Source organism: Otolemur garnettii, unplaced genomic scaffold (genome assembly GCF_000181295.1).
Source record: "Otolemur garnettii isolate 467f Iridium unplaced genomic scaffold, OtoGar3 scaffold00050, whole genome shotgun sequence".
Lineage (NCBI taxonomy): Eukaryota > Metazoa > Chordata > Mammalia > Primates > Galagidae > Otolemur > Otolemur garnettii.
The window spans coordinates 6,888,644-6,905,300 of NW_003852445.1; the positions used below are offsets into that span (position 1 = coordinate 6,888,644).

General features: G+C 39.8%; 2 protein-coding genes across 3 annotated transcripts in view; both read left to right on the forward strand.

Moving 5' to 3' along the window:
* Positions 1 to 9,687, forward strand: part of BUB1B (BUB1 mitotic checkpoint serine/threonine kinase B) — a 75,201-nt gene extending 65,514 nt beyond the window's left edge. The window contains exons 17-21 of the mRNA XM_023514253.1: positions 940 to 1,089; positions 2,410 to 2,552; positions 5,746 to 5,917; positions 6,727 to 6,833; positions 9,367 to 9,687. Coding sequence (XP_023370021.1) covers positions 940 to 1,089; positions 2,410 to 2,552; positions 5,746 to 5,917; positions 6,727 to 6,833; positions 9,367 to 9,562 — 768 coding nt within the window. The 3' untranslated portion in view covers positions 9,563 to 9,687. The remainder of the gene's footprint in view (positions 1 to 939; positions 1,090 to 2,409; positions 2,553 to 5,745; positions 5,918 to 6,726; positions 6,834 to 9,366) is intronic.
* LOC100951458 (serine/threonine-protein kinase PAK 6) overlaps positions 5,746 to 16,657 on the forward strand; it is a 62,050-nt gene continuing 51,138 nt past the window's right edge. For both annotated transcript variants that reach the window (XM_003791708.2, XM_003791709.3), the window contains exon 1: positions 5,746 to 5,917. The gene's annotated coding sequence lies outside the window, so the exon portion shown is untranslated. The remainder of the gene's footprint in view (positions 5,918 to 16,657) is intronic.

Consider the following 16,657-nt stretch of genomic DNA (forward strand, 5'->3'; position numbering starts at 1 on the left):
GGCTGGGGATTCGAACCCGCCACCTTAGGTGTACGTGGCTGGCGCCTTAGCCGGTTGAGCTATAGGCGCCGAGCCTGATCTGTCTTTCATACTGGAGGCTTTCTTTGTTTTTGGTTCGCTACTCATATTTAAGGGTGGGACACTAAATACTAGTTTAGTGTATGTGGGGGGATATTAACAGCTGTAAACTTCTCTGTAGGATTATCTAGCATGGCCATTTTATTGGGAAACCCCCTAATCTTTAGATCTTTTTCTCTTGAGCTGATGCGATCCCTCAGAGAAGACTTCTAATTTCCCGCTTGAGCACATAAGCCGGCTTCTAGCTCTCTGAAAGCTGAGTGGAAATAAGGCCAGAGAATAAGGAAGCGCATCATAACATCTGATATATAAACTTTTCCCTGTTTTCCATATGGTATCCCCACCCTCATTGCCTCATACCCTCTAGTCCGGAGCCTTTGTGTCTTATACTCCCTAGGGAATAAACTTCTAGTCTTCCGGAATAGGGGAGAGGCAGTTGCTGGGCTGGGCTGGGCTGAGGGAGTAGGAGGGGGAATCTGGGATCTAACTGCCTCTTAAATGGGGTTCAATCACCCCCTATTTTAGCTTCACCCTCAGCCTTACTTCTATACCATAATTGGTGTTACCAGTTATTATACTATGGGAAAATAGTCTTATAGTATAAATGTGGTGGTTCTTCAGCTTTTTCCACTGCTAGAATCACTTTGCCTTGGGTCTTCTAAAGTGGTTTCTACCTCTTATTCGCTTCCCAGCTTCCAGAATTTTGTTGCTATTATGTCCTTTATTGTAGATTTATGCCTCTTAAAATATCCCTTTCTTATTATTTAAGAATCAGAAGGGCTAGAGGAAATGTGTTTTCAATCTGCCAACTATAACCATAGAATCTAATTGTACTTATTTTAAATATATAATGTCTTACAGGTATCTTCTCAACCTGTCCCATGGGACTTGTATATCACTCTCAAATTAAAGGAACGTTTAAATGAGGAATTTGACCATTTATGCAGCTGTTATCAATACCAAGATGGCTGTATTGTTTTGCACCAATATATAAACTGCTTCACCCTTCAGGTTTGCAATAATATTAAAAACATGTAACTTAATGTCCTCAAATAAAAAATTTGTGCTCCATTTAGCAAAGGAATTTAGCATAAAATTTCTACAAATAGACCAATTAAATTGTAAGTTAAAAGCACTGATAATTTTCTTTTCCCAAGTTATTTTAACTGACAGCTTCTTTGATTTTTTTTTATACTTTAAATTTTATTGATTTTCAAACATTAACAGAATTATGCAGTCAACACACATCTATGATAATCATTAGCTTATGGCTAATTTTGTTTTATCTATACCACCTCCACTCTATTTGTTTTATTGACTGATTTACACAGGGTCCTGCTGTGTTGCCCGTGATGGTCTTGAATTCCTGGGCTCAAGTAATCTTCCCACCTCAGCCCTATAGAGTAACTGAAACTACAAGAAGGTACCACCACACCTGGTACCTGATTTTTAAAACTCTGACACAAAAGGGTGCACCTGTGGCTCAGAGAATAAGGCGCTGGTTCCATATACTGAGGGTGGTGGGTTCAAACCTGGCCCCGGCCAAACTGGAAACAAAACAATAGCCAAGCGTTGTGGTGGGTGCCTATAGTCCCAGCTACTTGGGAGGTTGAGGCAGGAGAATTGCCTAAGCCCAGGAGCTGGAGGTTGCTATGAGCTGACACCACAGCATTCTACCAAGGGCAACAAAGTGAGACTCTCTCTTAAAAAAAAAAAAACTCTAATACAAAATATCATTTTATTTTATTCTTTGGTATGTTCTGAAGAAAGTTTTGCTGAAGATTCTGATAGTAATATGAATTCTATGAAATGGTTGGAATAAGAGTATTTTAAAATATAGAGTACCTATTGTGGGCCAGGCTTATCAAGTCCTAACAATCTTATGGGAGATCACAGTGTTGTTAAAACTGGGCCATAGGCTCGGCGCCTATAGCTCAACCGGCTAAGGCGCCAGCCACGTACACCTAAGGTGGCGGGTTCGAATCCCCAGCCTGGACCAGCCAAACAACAATGACGGCTGCAACCAAAAAATAGCCGGGCGTTGTGGCGGGCGCCTGTGGTCCCAGCTACTTGGGAGGCAGAGGCAGGAGACTCGCTTGAGCCCAGGAGTTGGAGGTTGCTGTGAGCTGTAATGCCACGGCACGCTACCCAGGGGGACAGCTTGAGGCTCTGTCTCAAAAAAAAAAAAAAAAAACTGGGCCATAGACCCAGACTACAAAGGAGCCTACATTTTAGTAGAGAATAAGGAAGAATACAAACCAGCAGTTATCAAGGTATTGAGTATAACTGCAATCCACCCGATTTGAGAAATAGTTTTCTGTCTATTTCCAGGATCTTCTTCAACACAGTGAATTTATTACTCATGAAATAACAATGCTGATTATTTATAACCTTTTGACAATAGTAGAGAAGCTACACAAAGCAGAAATAGTCCATGGTGACTTGAGTCCACGGAGTCTGATCCTGAGAAACAGGTTGGTCCTTTTTATTCTCTTAAAATTCTGTCAGGTTTCTCTTGAAACATGGATAGTTGACAATTTTTTAAAGCCTTTTGGTAAATGCTGTATTAAGGAACGCATTATGTTAAGAGAATATTTGCTACCTAAAAGTCAATAATCACTGGAAATAGTTTAAAAGAATTCAAAGAAAGAAACATAATGAGGAAATACACTAATTCAGATGAAAGAATTAACTACGAGTATTGTAATAATCCACGTCAATAAGAGATGTAAAATGAATGTTTTTAGGAATATAAAACTATTCTAGTCATGTCTAGTCATTCTTTGCATGGGGTCAGTGCAGATATAGCAAGGATGCCAGCAAAATTGAGGCACTGCTCAGTTTCATGGACCAAAGCTTAAGTCAGGCCTAATTGAGAGGTTACCCAAGAGAAGTGAGTAAAACCACAGTGCAAATACAAACTATGCCAAGAAAGGGAGGGAGTTTAGTGTTTAGATTAAACCCAGTTTGTCCATTAGATTTGAGAGGTGGACAGAGAGCAAGAAATAAGAAATGAAGAAAATTCAGGAATTGTTTAGGCATGAGTAAGGCAAAACCAGTCTTAAGATTGTTGTTTTATGAAAAGAACTAAAGGACCAACACAGCATTTTAGTGATCACTGGTCTCGTAGTCTTTCAATAGATTTAAAGATGCTGTGTGTGCCCAACCCCATGTCTTGGGTAAGCAGTTAACTTTCTTTCTGAGGTCACTGGTATACATAAATAGTTTGAATCATTCTTTACATTTCTTCTGACTACTTCATCTGTAAGAAGAGACTGAATTAGACTCTAAATCAGGGGTCCTCAAACTTTTTAAACAGGGGGCCAGTTCACTGTTCTCAGACTGTTGGAGGGCCAGGCGGCGGGCCCTAGGATGAGTCGGCTGCTAAGCAGGACAGGCAGTGGCAGCAAAAACACCCGGTGGGCCAGATAAATGTCCTAGGTGGGCCGCAGTTTGAGGATGCCTGCTGTAAATCATAGTTGGCATAGAAAGTTAAAGAACCTGCAATGTATTTCTGCAGTTATAACCAAAAGACTTCTTTCCTGAGATAGTAGATTCCTAAAGGCTTTCCTAGAAATAATGTAGCAGCATTTTTCATCTCGGGTACCTTAGGTATTTTAGATGAGAATTATTTGTGCAAGTCTGTTTCAAGTACAGTAGAACCTCTAAGTTGACCACCCAAAGGACTATAACAAACTGTTCAGCATACAGAGGTGGTCAACATAAGTGTAGCTAGATCTACAGTATTGATACATACATGTGGTACATGTCCAGTCTATGAAATTAGGTCAACTTAAGGAGGTAGTCAATATAGGGAGGTGGTCAGTTATGGAGGTTTATCATATTGCAGCATATTTTATATCCACGTTTTCCATTACTCTCCTCAGCCATTGTGATCATCAGAAATCCCCCCATGTTTCCAAATGTTAGTACCACTGTTGCAGTTTTTATTCACCCTACTTCACAACACTGCAAGTTTAGAGGACAGTGTTAGAATTCTCAGGACTATGGAAATTGCTGGCAGATATATATATGGTCTACGAATTCGAACAGCCCTTCTCTCAGCCACCAGGGACTCCGGGAAAACACATAGCATTAAAGAGACATTACCTTTTATGTTGTCACTACTCATCACATTTGATAGGAAATTTCACATAGATTCGCAAGGAATTAAAAGCCAGAAGAAACCTTTTGAAATGGCTTAACTTTAGTTGTGACGTATTTTTTTGTCAAGAAAATGAGAAAAGTGGAATCTTGCCCATCGTAACAGTAAGTTAGTAGCTGACTACGGGACTAGGAGACCTTCCTGCTTTTTATTAACCTAAGAAACATTTTTCCTACCTCAACCAGTTTTAAAAATAACTTATAGATTTATGATGGTTCAAAAATAAATCAGATCTTGTGCCAAGGAAAAATGGGAGCAATTTCATCTTAAAGTAAAATTAACAAAACACTTCTGTGCCATAGAGGTATGTGATTGGAGTAGTGAAAGCCTATATTTAGGAATATAGGACCTATACCAGTATCACTCAAGAATTTGAGGAAACTAATTGAGAAAAACCGAGAGGCTGAAGTTTATGAAAATAATCCATTCTTTTCTGTCAGGTAAATAGTTCCTATATCTGTTTGAAGGATTGCTTTATTGCTTAGAAAAATACAAAGCCAAGGAAAATATAATTAATTGACAGTGAATTGGTATTATGAAGTTTTTTGTTGTTGTTGTTGTTGTTGTTGTTTTTTGAGACAGAGTCTCACTTTATCACCCTTGGTACAGTGCCATGGCATCACAGCTCACAGCAACCTCTAACTCCTGGGCTTAAGCGATTCTCTTGCCTCAGCCTCCCAAGTAGCTGGGACTACAGGCGCCCGCCACTACGCCCAGCTATTTTTTGTTGCAGTTTGGCCAGGGTTGGGTTCAAACCCACTACCCTCGGTATAGGGGGCCGGTGCCCTACTCACTGAACCACAGGCGCCGCCATATAAAGTTTTTTTTTTTTTCCAGTTTTTGGCCAGGGCTGGGTTTGAACCCGCCACCTCTAGCATATGGGCCCAGCACCCTACTCCTTTGAGCCACAGGCGCTGCCCTGTATCAAGTATTTTTTAAGAAATAAGAGTTGGAATTACAAATAGAATGTGGTGTTTAATAGAAACAAGAAATATTATGATATAGACAGCATTTTACAAAAAAAACTCAGACTTGTATTGTTTTCCATTAAACTCTAGAAGGAAAAATCTGAGCAATACTTGGAAAGCTTATCTAGAATAATATAGAAGAAAGGCACTGGCACCTATAAAAGCTTAATTTCCTCCATCATAATTCCTGTCAGTGTATAAGTCATTGCTGCTGTACATGTTAATGTGTACAGTATGAACAGAAGCTTCTCCTTCCCATACTTTATATGACATGGAAACAAGTGTTTGGTGGTAGTCACACACTGTGGTTTAAAATATACTTTGTTTCCCCAACTGATCTTGACATTCCTTCTTCCCCATTTGGGTGGTCGCTGCTGCTGCACTTACAGGTGCATTTTCACAATTTACCACTGGAGGGAGCTGTTGGCATAGCTAAAACATACCTGTAGTGCTTTTTTTTTTTTTGTAAGAATGGCTGTGCAGCTTCTTTCATGGCCTATTTTTGTTATCTCTTTCTCTTAAATTTGGACACAGAATCCATGATCCCTATGATTATGATAAGAACAATCAAGCTTTGAAGATAGTAGACTTTTCCTACAGTGTTGACCTTGGGGTGCAGCTAGATGTTTTTACCCTCAGCGGCTTTCGGACTGTACAGCTCCTGGAAGGACAAAAGATCCTGGCTAACTGTTCTTCTCCCTACCAAGTAAGTGTAAAACAAGCCTGAGCAAATATGGAGAGGGTCTCTTAATCTCTTTATTGTCTAGATAAGCTATTAAAGCTAGTGTTCACTGGTATTGGCTTTCCTGGAATGGGTGACCTAGTTTTCAGATATCACCAAGTCAAGCAAAACGTACCGTTTTTCTGGCACAGCGCTGAAGAATATGCGCATACACGTGCACACCCGACTGACTCAGTAACCTAAGTGTCAGGGCCATTTCTACCACTTACCATCCACATGGTCTTTTATAAGTTATTTTCTATGATCTTCTCTATAAAATAAGGATAACAGTGTCTGCTCTGTATACATGAGAATTGTTGCAAGGATTGAATGAAATAATGTATATAAAAAGGACATTAGGACAAATGTAGAGTGTCTTTATATGGTGGCGTTATATGCAAAAATCTCTTCCAACTCAGCTCTAGTCATGAGGTATTTGCTGGTTGAATGTGTAGCATGAACCTGAACTTGTCATCTGAACCAGATTTAGATTGTAGCCTGGAGTTCTTACCAATCCAGTAGGTCTACACATTTGAATTTGATAGTCCAGATATTTTGTCATCTTTTGTTCTTAAGGATATTTCCTAGAGTTGACTCTGTTGATCACCTCTTTGGGTGATCACCTCTTTGGGTAATCTCTCTTTACTGTAAGGGTGAGGAATGGTCTGCTAAAATGTGTCTCATAAAATAAATTCAGTTTAGCATTGTTAATACCTTTCAACTTCCTACATAAATAAGCTGCCATGGTAGAGGCAGAGAATTATTTTAGCTGATGGTGCTTTTTGTGATTTCAGGTAGACCTGTTTGGTATAGCAGATTTAGCACATTTACTATTGTTCAAGGAACACCTACAGGTCTTCTGGGATGGGTCCCTCTGGAAACTTAGCCAAAATATTTCTGAGTAAGTATTGGTGATTTCAGGGTCTTTGCCTGTCCAAATAATTTTTTCTGTCTCTTGCGTGCTCTCTGCTTTGGCAGCCTTTGTTTTCTTAATCTAAGTGCCATGAGTCCAATAATTTCAGCCAGTTTTCATTAGAGTATCAGTGGAGCACTTAGTGTAGGATAATGAAACTTTGAGTCTTACAAGTAAGACTTACAAATAAGACTCAAAGTATTCAGACTTCAGGACAGTATCCTGAGTGTAGTTACATCATACAGACTGCAATTATAGGATAGAAGCTTTGAAGCCTCTCTGTTTAGGAGTATTAAAAAATGTTGGGTGCAGTGGCTCACACCTGTAATCCTAGCACTCTGGGAGGCTGAGGCAGGTGGATTGCCTGAGCTTATAGGTTTGAGACCAGCCTGAGCAAGTGCGAGACCCCATCTCTAAAAAATAGCCAGGCGTTGTGGCTGGGGCTTAATGACCCCAGCTACTGGGGAGGCTGAGGCAAGAGGATCACTGGAGTCTTAAGAGTTTGAGGTTGCTGTGAGCTATGATGGCACAGCACTCTACCAAGGGTGACAAAAAAAAGTTAAAAAATATTTTGTGGGCCAGGTGCAGTGGCTCACACCTATAATCCTAGCACTCTGGGAGGCTGAGGCAAGTGGATGGCCTGAGGTCATGAGTTTGAAACCAGTCTGAGCCAGAGCCAGAGCAGGACCTCATCTCTAAAAATAGCTGGACTTTGTGGTGGGCACTTGTAGTACCAGCTACTTGGGAAGCTGAGGCAAGAGGATCACTTGAGCCCAAGAGTTTGAGGTTGCTGTGAACTATGATGCCACTGCACTCTACCAAAGGCAACAAAGTGAGACTGTCTCAAAAAAAAAAAATACTTTGCAAGAATAATTTTCTAACCAATTGATGTTAGTTTTAAAACCCCTTTTAATAGCAATCATTACCAAAAGTTAATAAGCATCTCTTGAAGAAAGTTAAATTTCTAAAATAATATACTAATGTTAGGCTATTATGTATCTAATGAGGAGGTAGATCCAAATCAGAAAATTGAATCTCCTGGTGAAGAAGTCAATGTTCTCTTAATAAAAACTGTTTAGTCTCAGAACCTTAGTACTGTCTCAAGCCTGCTCATAAAACTTATTAAATATTTGTGTTCCTGGCTTGGCACCAGCCACATACACCTAAGGTGGCAGGTTCAAATCCAGCCCCAGCCCGCCAAAACAACAATGATGGCTGCAACCAAAAATAGCCAGGCATTGTGGTGGGCACCTGTGGTCCCAGCTACTTGGGAGGCAGAGACAGGAGACTCGCTTGAGCCCAGGAGTTGGAGGTTGCTGTGAGCTGTGATGCCATGGCGCTCTACCCAGGGGGACAGCTTGAGGCTCTGTCTCAAAAAAAAAAAAAAAAAAAATCTGTGTTCCACTTCAGCTTATTTCAGGTACTAACTTCCCAGGATAAGCTTACCAATCTATCACATATTGGCATAGTTAGTCTTTGGGTTTTGGGGGGGGGGTTTTGAGACAGAATCAAAAGTAGAGTGCTATGACATCACAGCTCACAGCAACCTCAAACTTTTGGGCTTAAGCAATTCTCTTGCCTCAGCTTCCCAAGTAGCTGGAATTATAGGTGCCTGCCACAAGGCCTGGCTGTATTTTGTTGCAGTTGTCATTGTTGTTTAGCAGGCCTGGGCCAGGTTCGAACCTGCCTGCCTTGGTGTATGTGGCCAGCACCCTAACCACTGAGCAACAGGCATCGAGCCTATTTGGTTTTAAAAAAAAAATTGCTGTTGAAGGTTTAGTGCCTTTCCTCCATTTCCCCCTCTGAATGATTGAGTTGTAATTTTTTTCTTTATTTAATTCAGAAATTGGCTGGTCTTATTTGTCTTTTACACATACTTTTAAAATAGACTTGAGATTTATGTACTACATATAGAAGAGATTTAGGTATCTTCAGTTGGCTGTGGTCCAGGCAGGTCTGGCTAATAAGCAGAAACAGGTGGAGTCAATTGGGATTTCCTAACAGCTCTGCCTTAGACAACAGTAGAAGTTTCTTTGATAAAAAGAAAATAAGCAAAGATATAAACATAGATTTAAGCAGCAGTTACTTCAGTCATGCTTGGGATTGTCAGAGAATTGTGAAGATGATAAACCACTGGGGTGGAGGAGGGAGCTGTAATCTTTAATGACCTAACTCTAGGGAAGTTAGAGAGAGGAGGTAAAATTCCTTTTTCTTCTATCCGTAGAAGGAAAGTGCTTGAAAAGAGCTACGTTTTAGTAGACAGAGAAAATGTACAGGTTGAGATGAGAGAATTTCTTCTCTTTATGTACGTTATATTATAGCTTTTCCTACTGTGGTATCCTTTTTTTGTAGTTCTTCCCTAGACTTTCAAAGGACTATTTGAATGATCTCTAACCCTAGAGTTCTGGGTATTGCCTCCTTAAATCATCCTGGTGCATAAATGTACCACTGAGTTAAATACAGAGAGAGTTCTAATTTTCATATGCCTAATCTTGATGGAAATGGTTTTATGTATTTTTAGGGTAAAAGATGGTGAATTGTGGAATAAATTCTTTGTGCGGATTCTGAATGCCAATGATGAGTCCACAGTGTTTGTTCTGAGGGAACTTGCAGCAGAAATGAATGGGGTTTTTGACACCACATTCCAAAGTCATCTGAACAAAGCCTTATGGAAGGTAGGGAAGCTAACTAGTCCTGGGGCTTTGCTCTTTCAGTAAGATAGTCAAGTCTCTCACCAGATGCCTGTGTTTGTATAGTGAGATACTGAAACTGTATATACTGTCATTTAATTTAGAACACTACCAATGCTTTTCTGCTTTTCAGCAGAGCCTATTTCTAAGTAACTGGTATTTTTTACATAGCAATGTACTTACTTGTGGCCTTGTCTAATTTTAACAAAGAACTGTCTTATTCTAGATAGACTCCATACGAATGAGTACCTTATTGCCATTAACCCATTTGTCTCTACTTTTCCCCTTTTGTAATTTGTAACATGTACTTTTATGAGCACTGTGTATTTTGTAAATAATAAAACAATATTTGTTAAATTTGTGCTTCTAAATTTCATCTACTTTTGCTAACTAAGATAATAAACGAGTTAATTTTGCAGAGAGGAACTACTTTGCCCAAGAAATTTATAGATCCTGGACTTGGAATGATTATAACAAGTCAGAATAGTCAGTCATTATTTAGGTGTTCCTGATCTTCTAACAGCGGTCTAGATTTGGTATATCTAAATGGTATATCTAAAATGATATACAAATTTTCTTAAATTTCAAATGGTAAAGCCATACATGTGGCTTATATTTAATGTTTTTACTTCTATTCACCAAGGCCTTGGTCTATTTATAGGATCTAGTGGTGCTGCTCCTACTGGGTCTCTTGATTAGACACTGTGAAAAAGGAAAAGAAAAGGTTTTGAACAGGGTTTAGCAACCTTTCAGAAATGGAATAATCATTCTATCACATGCAGAATGACTTGGAGGTGGCAAAGGTCAGTGAAGGAAGTAAAAGGAAATTTTGTTTGAAATATTTGAGGAAGCAGGAGGTCAGAATAAAAATAAAACTTTAAAGCATGAATTAATTTGAGAGAGAGTAGGCCTAGATGAAGTATTGTAGGACACCCAAAGGGAAGCATGAATTACATTTGGCCTTGGAGATAGGAAAGAAAATTGGTTAAGGGGGGGGGGCAGTGAAAATGATCTAATTATATATTTTATATCTAAATATCAAGTTTAGGCCGGGCGTGGTGGCTCACACCTGTAATCCCAGCACTCTGAGAGGCTGAGGTGGGTGGATTGCCTGAACTCAGGAGTTCGAGACCAGCATGAGCAAGAGTGAGAACCTGTCTCTAAAAAAAATAGCTGGGCATTGTGGTGGGCATCTGTAGTCCCAGCTACTGGGGGGCTGAGGCAAGAGGATTGCTTGAGCCCAAGAGTTTGAGGTTGCTGTGAGCTATGATGCCATGGCACTCTGAGGATGGCAAAATGAAACTCTTGTCAAATGAATAAATAAATAATCTAATGTTCCTCCATGCTGGTGTCTGATTTTTTTTTTCCTCTTTAGTTGTCACTGTTACTGCTCTAAGATTGCTGGAAAGCAAAAAATCCCATGTATATCTCAACTAAAAATATTTAAGTAGATATGGTTGAAGCACTGAAAATGTGACTTGGATCTGAAAGATGATCAACATAAAAATATTTGTTCTTAACCAAAATTCAGCTCTCTAAACATTGTCACATTTGCTTCTCCTACTGATGGTATAAAATGCATTATACCGATGTATCATTTTATATAATCGAGTCCCCTCCCTGTCTGCTCTCCTCATTTCTCAATCCACTGCGTTGACACATAAAGTCTGACACTGGACAGTAAATTTAGATTCCTTCTTAATGTAGGCTTAGCTTCTATCTAGTAAATTCTTCATCAGCCTTGACAACAGGCTATGATATGGATAAAGCTTTGTTTCTGAGGAAGGGGAGAGGTATCTGAGGAAGCTACTCTGTTAGAGAACCATTTGCCACCCCCTCTTCACTTCCCCATCTCCTTCAAACCTAGCTCTTTTTTTTGTTTGTTTGTTTTTTGCAGTTTTTGGTCGGTGGGTTTGAACCCGCCACCTCCAGCATATGGGGCTGGCGCCCTACCCCTTTGAGCCACAGGCGCCGCCCACAAACCTAGCCCTTCTTTTTAGAGGGGAAGATAAGAGTGCCTGACCAGTTAGGACCTTAGATATGTTAGGTTTTTTTCTTGGCCTAAGCATAAAACCATAAAGAGGGATCTTTTCCATCTCCCTTATGTATTATGCTTGTTTCTCTTGGAAGAAGAAAGGCTTTCTTTTTTTGGCAAAAACTTAAAATGTTTATTTCTTGTTCACTAAGGCAGAAATAGTATAATGATGGACCTGGGCCAGGTGTGGAGGGACAAAGCTAAAAAGACATTATTTTTACTTTTGTTTGAAATGAGACCATGGAATATATAGCGCATCACCGTTCACAAAGTATTTGTACATCCACCAATCTCATACCATTGTCAGGGCCTTCATCCTTCTATGACAGTTGTACAAGAAACTTTCCACCAAGTCAGAGTGCTCTGATGTCAAACCTGAATGTGGACATAAAAGGGTTTTCATGTAGCAGTAGGACTTCAGACCTTTGGCTGAGCTATTATCTCAAGGTAGATAAGAAAGCCTTTGGAGGGTTAGTACAAGATTCTTTGAAACAACTCTGTTGTTGATGTCTTTAGGCCAAAGAGCAAAGACAACAAAGAAGTGCTTTTTTGTTGTATCTGAAAGGAGGAATTCTACAACTACACAGGTTCTTACTAGCATGCCAAATTTGCTTCTAATCTGCCTTCTAAAATTAAGACTTCCCCAGTGGAGAGGATATGTATTTAAAAAAAAATTTTTTTGTAACACAGCAAAGTTCAACCTTAAGGAGGGGGGAGGTCCCACCAAATACATAAGAAGCTTTGAATATTTAGTGAGGATAAAGGTGGCATTTAAATCAGTATGAGGAAAAGAAGATTATTCAATATCTGTTGTTGAGGCCTGGCACCTGTAGCTCAAGTGGCTAAGGCACCAGCCACATACACCTGAGCTGGCGGGTTCAAATCCAGCCCAGGCCTGCCAAACAACAATGACGGCTGCAACCAAAAAATAGCAGGGCATTGTGGTGGGCGTCTGTAGTCCCAGCTATGTGGGAGGCAGAGGCAGGAGAATCGCTTAAGCCCAGGAGTTGGAGGTTGCTGTGAGCTGTGATGTCAAAGCACTCTACCTAGGGTGACAGCTTGAGGCTCTGTCTCAAAAAAAAAAAAAAAAAAAAAAAAAAAATATATATATATATATATATATATATATCTCTGTTGTTGAAACAATGAATTAGAGTGTGGGCTTTATGTCCAGTGTCACCACTAGCTCACATAGCACCTTTTTTTTTTGAGACAGAGTCTCAAGCTGTCACCCTGGGTAGAATGCCATGGCGTCACAGCTCAGCAACCTCAAACTCTTGCACTTCAGCAATTCTCCTGTCTCAGCTTCCCAAGTAGCTGGGACTACAGGCGCCCGCCACAATGCCCAGCTGTTTTTTGCTGCAGTTGTCATTGTTTTAGCAGGCCTGGTTGGGTTTGAACCTGCCAGCCTTGGTGTACATGGCTGTCGCCCTCCCCACTGAGCTACGGGTGCCCAGCCCACACAGCACCTTTGTGCACTTTACACAGAGGCTTCTTCCTCTAGGATTTACTGCCTCCCAATGCACATAGTTGTATTGAATTTCAGTCCCTACTTATCCGTCAGCCTGGTATTCTGCAGCAAATATGTTGTACAGCCTTATGCAGTGATCTTAACCTATCTCACTGCTTATCCACACAACAATTTTGGATAGATTAAAAATTTTAATGAAAGTATAAAGTACTAGATGATTTTGTAATCTTCACAAATAAGATTGCTATTAGTATAAAGGACAGAAAGTTAAGTACAACATAGCCACTTATCCTTTCCTCCAAAAACATAAGTACCATAAACTCGAACTAGGAAAATTTACTTGCAATGAGTATTTACATCATCCTTCTAGTACACTATCTCAAGGTCTCCTGATCGATATCTTCTCCCACTGCCTCCCGCCAAATCAGTACCCTTCAGTGGCTTCCCATCTCAGCCCCAAATCCAAAGACTTGATCATGGCCCCCAAGACCCTATCCAATCTACCCCCTACTCTTTCTCTGTCCTTTTTCCTACTCCTGTTTCCTTGCTCCCTCCACTCTAGTCTGCCCACCTCCCGCTGCTCCTCAAAGGTGCCAACTTGTTTCCGTCTTTAGAGCCTTTTTGCTTATTATTTCTTCTGCCTGGAATATTCTTTCTCCAATCTTCATTTGGATTACTTCCTTACTTCCCCTCAGCTGAGTGTCTCATCTGATCTCTAACAGAGAGGCCTTCCCTGACCATTCTATACAAAATAGCTTCCTACGTACACTGCTATTGGTTCCCATCCCTTTTTACTCTTTTCTGTTTTTTTTCCATAGCACCTGTCACTCCTCATATGTTTGTGTGTGTACATATACTTTTCCTGTATCTCACACTACAATTTAAGCTCCTTAAAAGTAAGGATTTTCTTTGTTTTCTGGGTACTTTGTTTGGCAGAGTCTCCCAGTTTTACCTCAGGCTATAATGCCTAGCTCACAGCAACCTGAAACTCCTGGATTCAAGTGATCCTCCGCCCTCAGCCTCCCCAGTAGGTGGGACTATAGGCATGTGCCATCACTCCGGATTATTTTTCTATTTTTAGTAGAGACAGGGTCTCACTCTTGCTTAGGCTGGTTTTCTGTTTTAACCCTAAAACCCAGAATAGTGCCTGAATGAATAAAACTTTTACCTAAAGTACAAAGAACTCTTAAAAATGAAAAAAAAAGCAAAACCAATAGAAATAGGCAAAAGACATGAACAATCCACTGAACATTTTAATGGCCAATATACGTGAGATGTTCAACTTCATTCCTAATTAAATAAAATGCAAAATAAACCAGAAGTAAATGGTTAAAAATTGTATTTGTGAGGATGGGGGAGGTTGGGGTACAGGTACTAATATAAGTTGGGGTGGAAATTGGTACATTATAAGTTAATTGAACAATATTATTAATAAATTTATTCCCTTTAGCTCATAAATTTTTCTAGAATTTATCTCATAAAAACATTGACACATGCTTAAAGAGAAAGCACTCTTTGTTATATTTGTCCTCACTGCTTCCAAGGCTCATTAATCCATGAGATAATCCATGTGACAGCCCCTGGGAAAGCAAGCATGCAGAGGTACCAACGGACCATCGCTGTGGGCCACAGAGTCCCTCACCCTGAGCAGGTAAAGCCCTTCCAGTTTGCCATGGGCTGCCTTCTTACAGTTGGCAGAACCTGAGTTAAGCAGACATTTTCAGCATGGGTTTAATTTTTTTTTTTTTTTAATTGAGACAGTGTCATTTTGGCACTCTCAGTAGAGTGCGTGGCATCATAGCTCACAGCAACCTCAAACTCTTGGACTTTAGCAATTCTCTTGCCTCAGCCTCCCTAGAAGCTGGGACTACAGGTACCTGCCACAATGCGTGGCTATTTTTGTTTGTTTTAGCAGGCCCAGCGGGGTTCAAACCACTAGCCTCAGCTCATGTGGCCAGCGCCCTAACCACTGAGTTACAGTCACCCAGCCTCAGAGTGTGTTTAAAAAGCCAGAAGGGGGTGGGAAGTGATTGCCTGTAGGGACACTGTACAGGAGTGGAGAGAGGAAAGAATGAAGGATTTTACTTTCATATTTGTATATTTATGAACATTTTGAGTTTTCTGACCATGTACACATATTGCTACTTTTTAAAAAATGTTTACTGGGATCATCTAGGCTAAGAAATTATAGGCCATGTTTTTGTCTTTTTTCTGCCCTCTTCTATGTTATAAAAAATAAAAAGGCTTATAAGTGTTAGTTCTTTAAGAAACTGGGAAATTTGGGAAGGTTTATTCAAATATAAAGGCAACACTGATTTGGAATTAAGATGAATAAAAAGAATTCATTGAAATTATAACGTATCTAAACTTATTTTTAGTATGCTGAAAAGTCATTCATGTTTAAATGTTTTATAATGTTCTATTAGAGAGATGCTTTCTAAAATTACCATCTTCCTACTATGTAACTTCCCATGTCTGTAAGGGATTGAATTGCATAAAATCCAGCTTTTCCAAAACAAAATACATTTTATAAATACACATAAAAATTTGAATTTCTACAATCTAATGTGTTTTAAAAAGGAATAATGATGAACTTTGGCTAAATTCTATCAACATATACATTCCCCCCCATCCACACTTACTGCTCCACTAACTTTGCCCCTTAGCAGTGGTTCTCAGCCTGTGAGTCGTGACCCACAGGAACTGTATTAAAGGGCTGCAGCTAAGTGCATTTCAGCTTTTCCATAGGAAGCAGTGGCTGCCCAATCAAACTGTTAGTTCTTAAACCCCTTGCGAGCAAGGGGCTACATGCCTATCATTTTATATATACCCAGAAATTAGCACAGTTCTCAATAATAAGTACTGAATTCAAATACTGGAAAAGAGCAGCCACTATTCAGAAACCATTATATTGGAGCCTTGGTGAAGGGAATAAAAATCTATCCTAAGCTCTAGATAGAGTTGGAATTGTAATCTTACTTTCATTTCCAGATCCCACTTCATGTATGTTTCTTTAACATGTTATAATTGACTGCTGACCTTACATTGTCCTATTTACTCCTTTTTAAATTAAATGCTATTTTCATAGGTATATACCACCAAAATGTGTATCTTCTTTATTTCCTATGAGTGTTTAATTCAGCCTCACATTCATTTGAAACAGTTATGTGAATCAGTGCATGCTACAGTTTCAAAATAGTTTCATTTGCCTGGCCTGGTCATATGATGCATTTATTTAATTGCTTCAGTCCTAAGATTAACAAAGCAAGCATAGCATTTCATAAACACAAATACCAGTTAAAACCTGTGGACAGGGGTGGCACCTGTGGCTCAAAGGAGTAGGGTACCAGCCCCATATACCGTAGGTGGCCGGTTCAAACCCGGCCCCAGCCAAAAAAAAACTGCAAAAAAAAAAGAGACTGGTTATAATAAAGCACTCAATAAACATCAAACCTAAAAAAAAAACCTGTGGACAGAAAGATTGATATCCATTTGTTTGCTTTTATATTTTAAAGTTGAAAAATCTGGCTCGGTGCCTATAGCTCAACGGGCTAAGGCACCAGCCACGTACACCTAAGGTGGCGGGTTTGAATCCCCAGCCCGGACCTGCCAAACA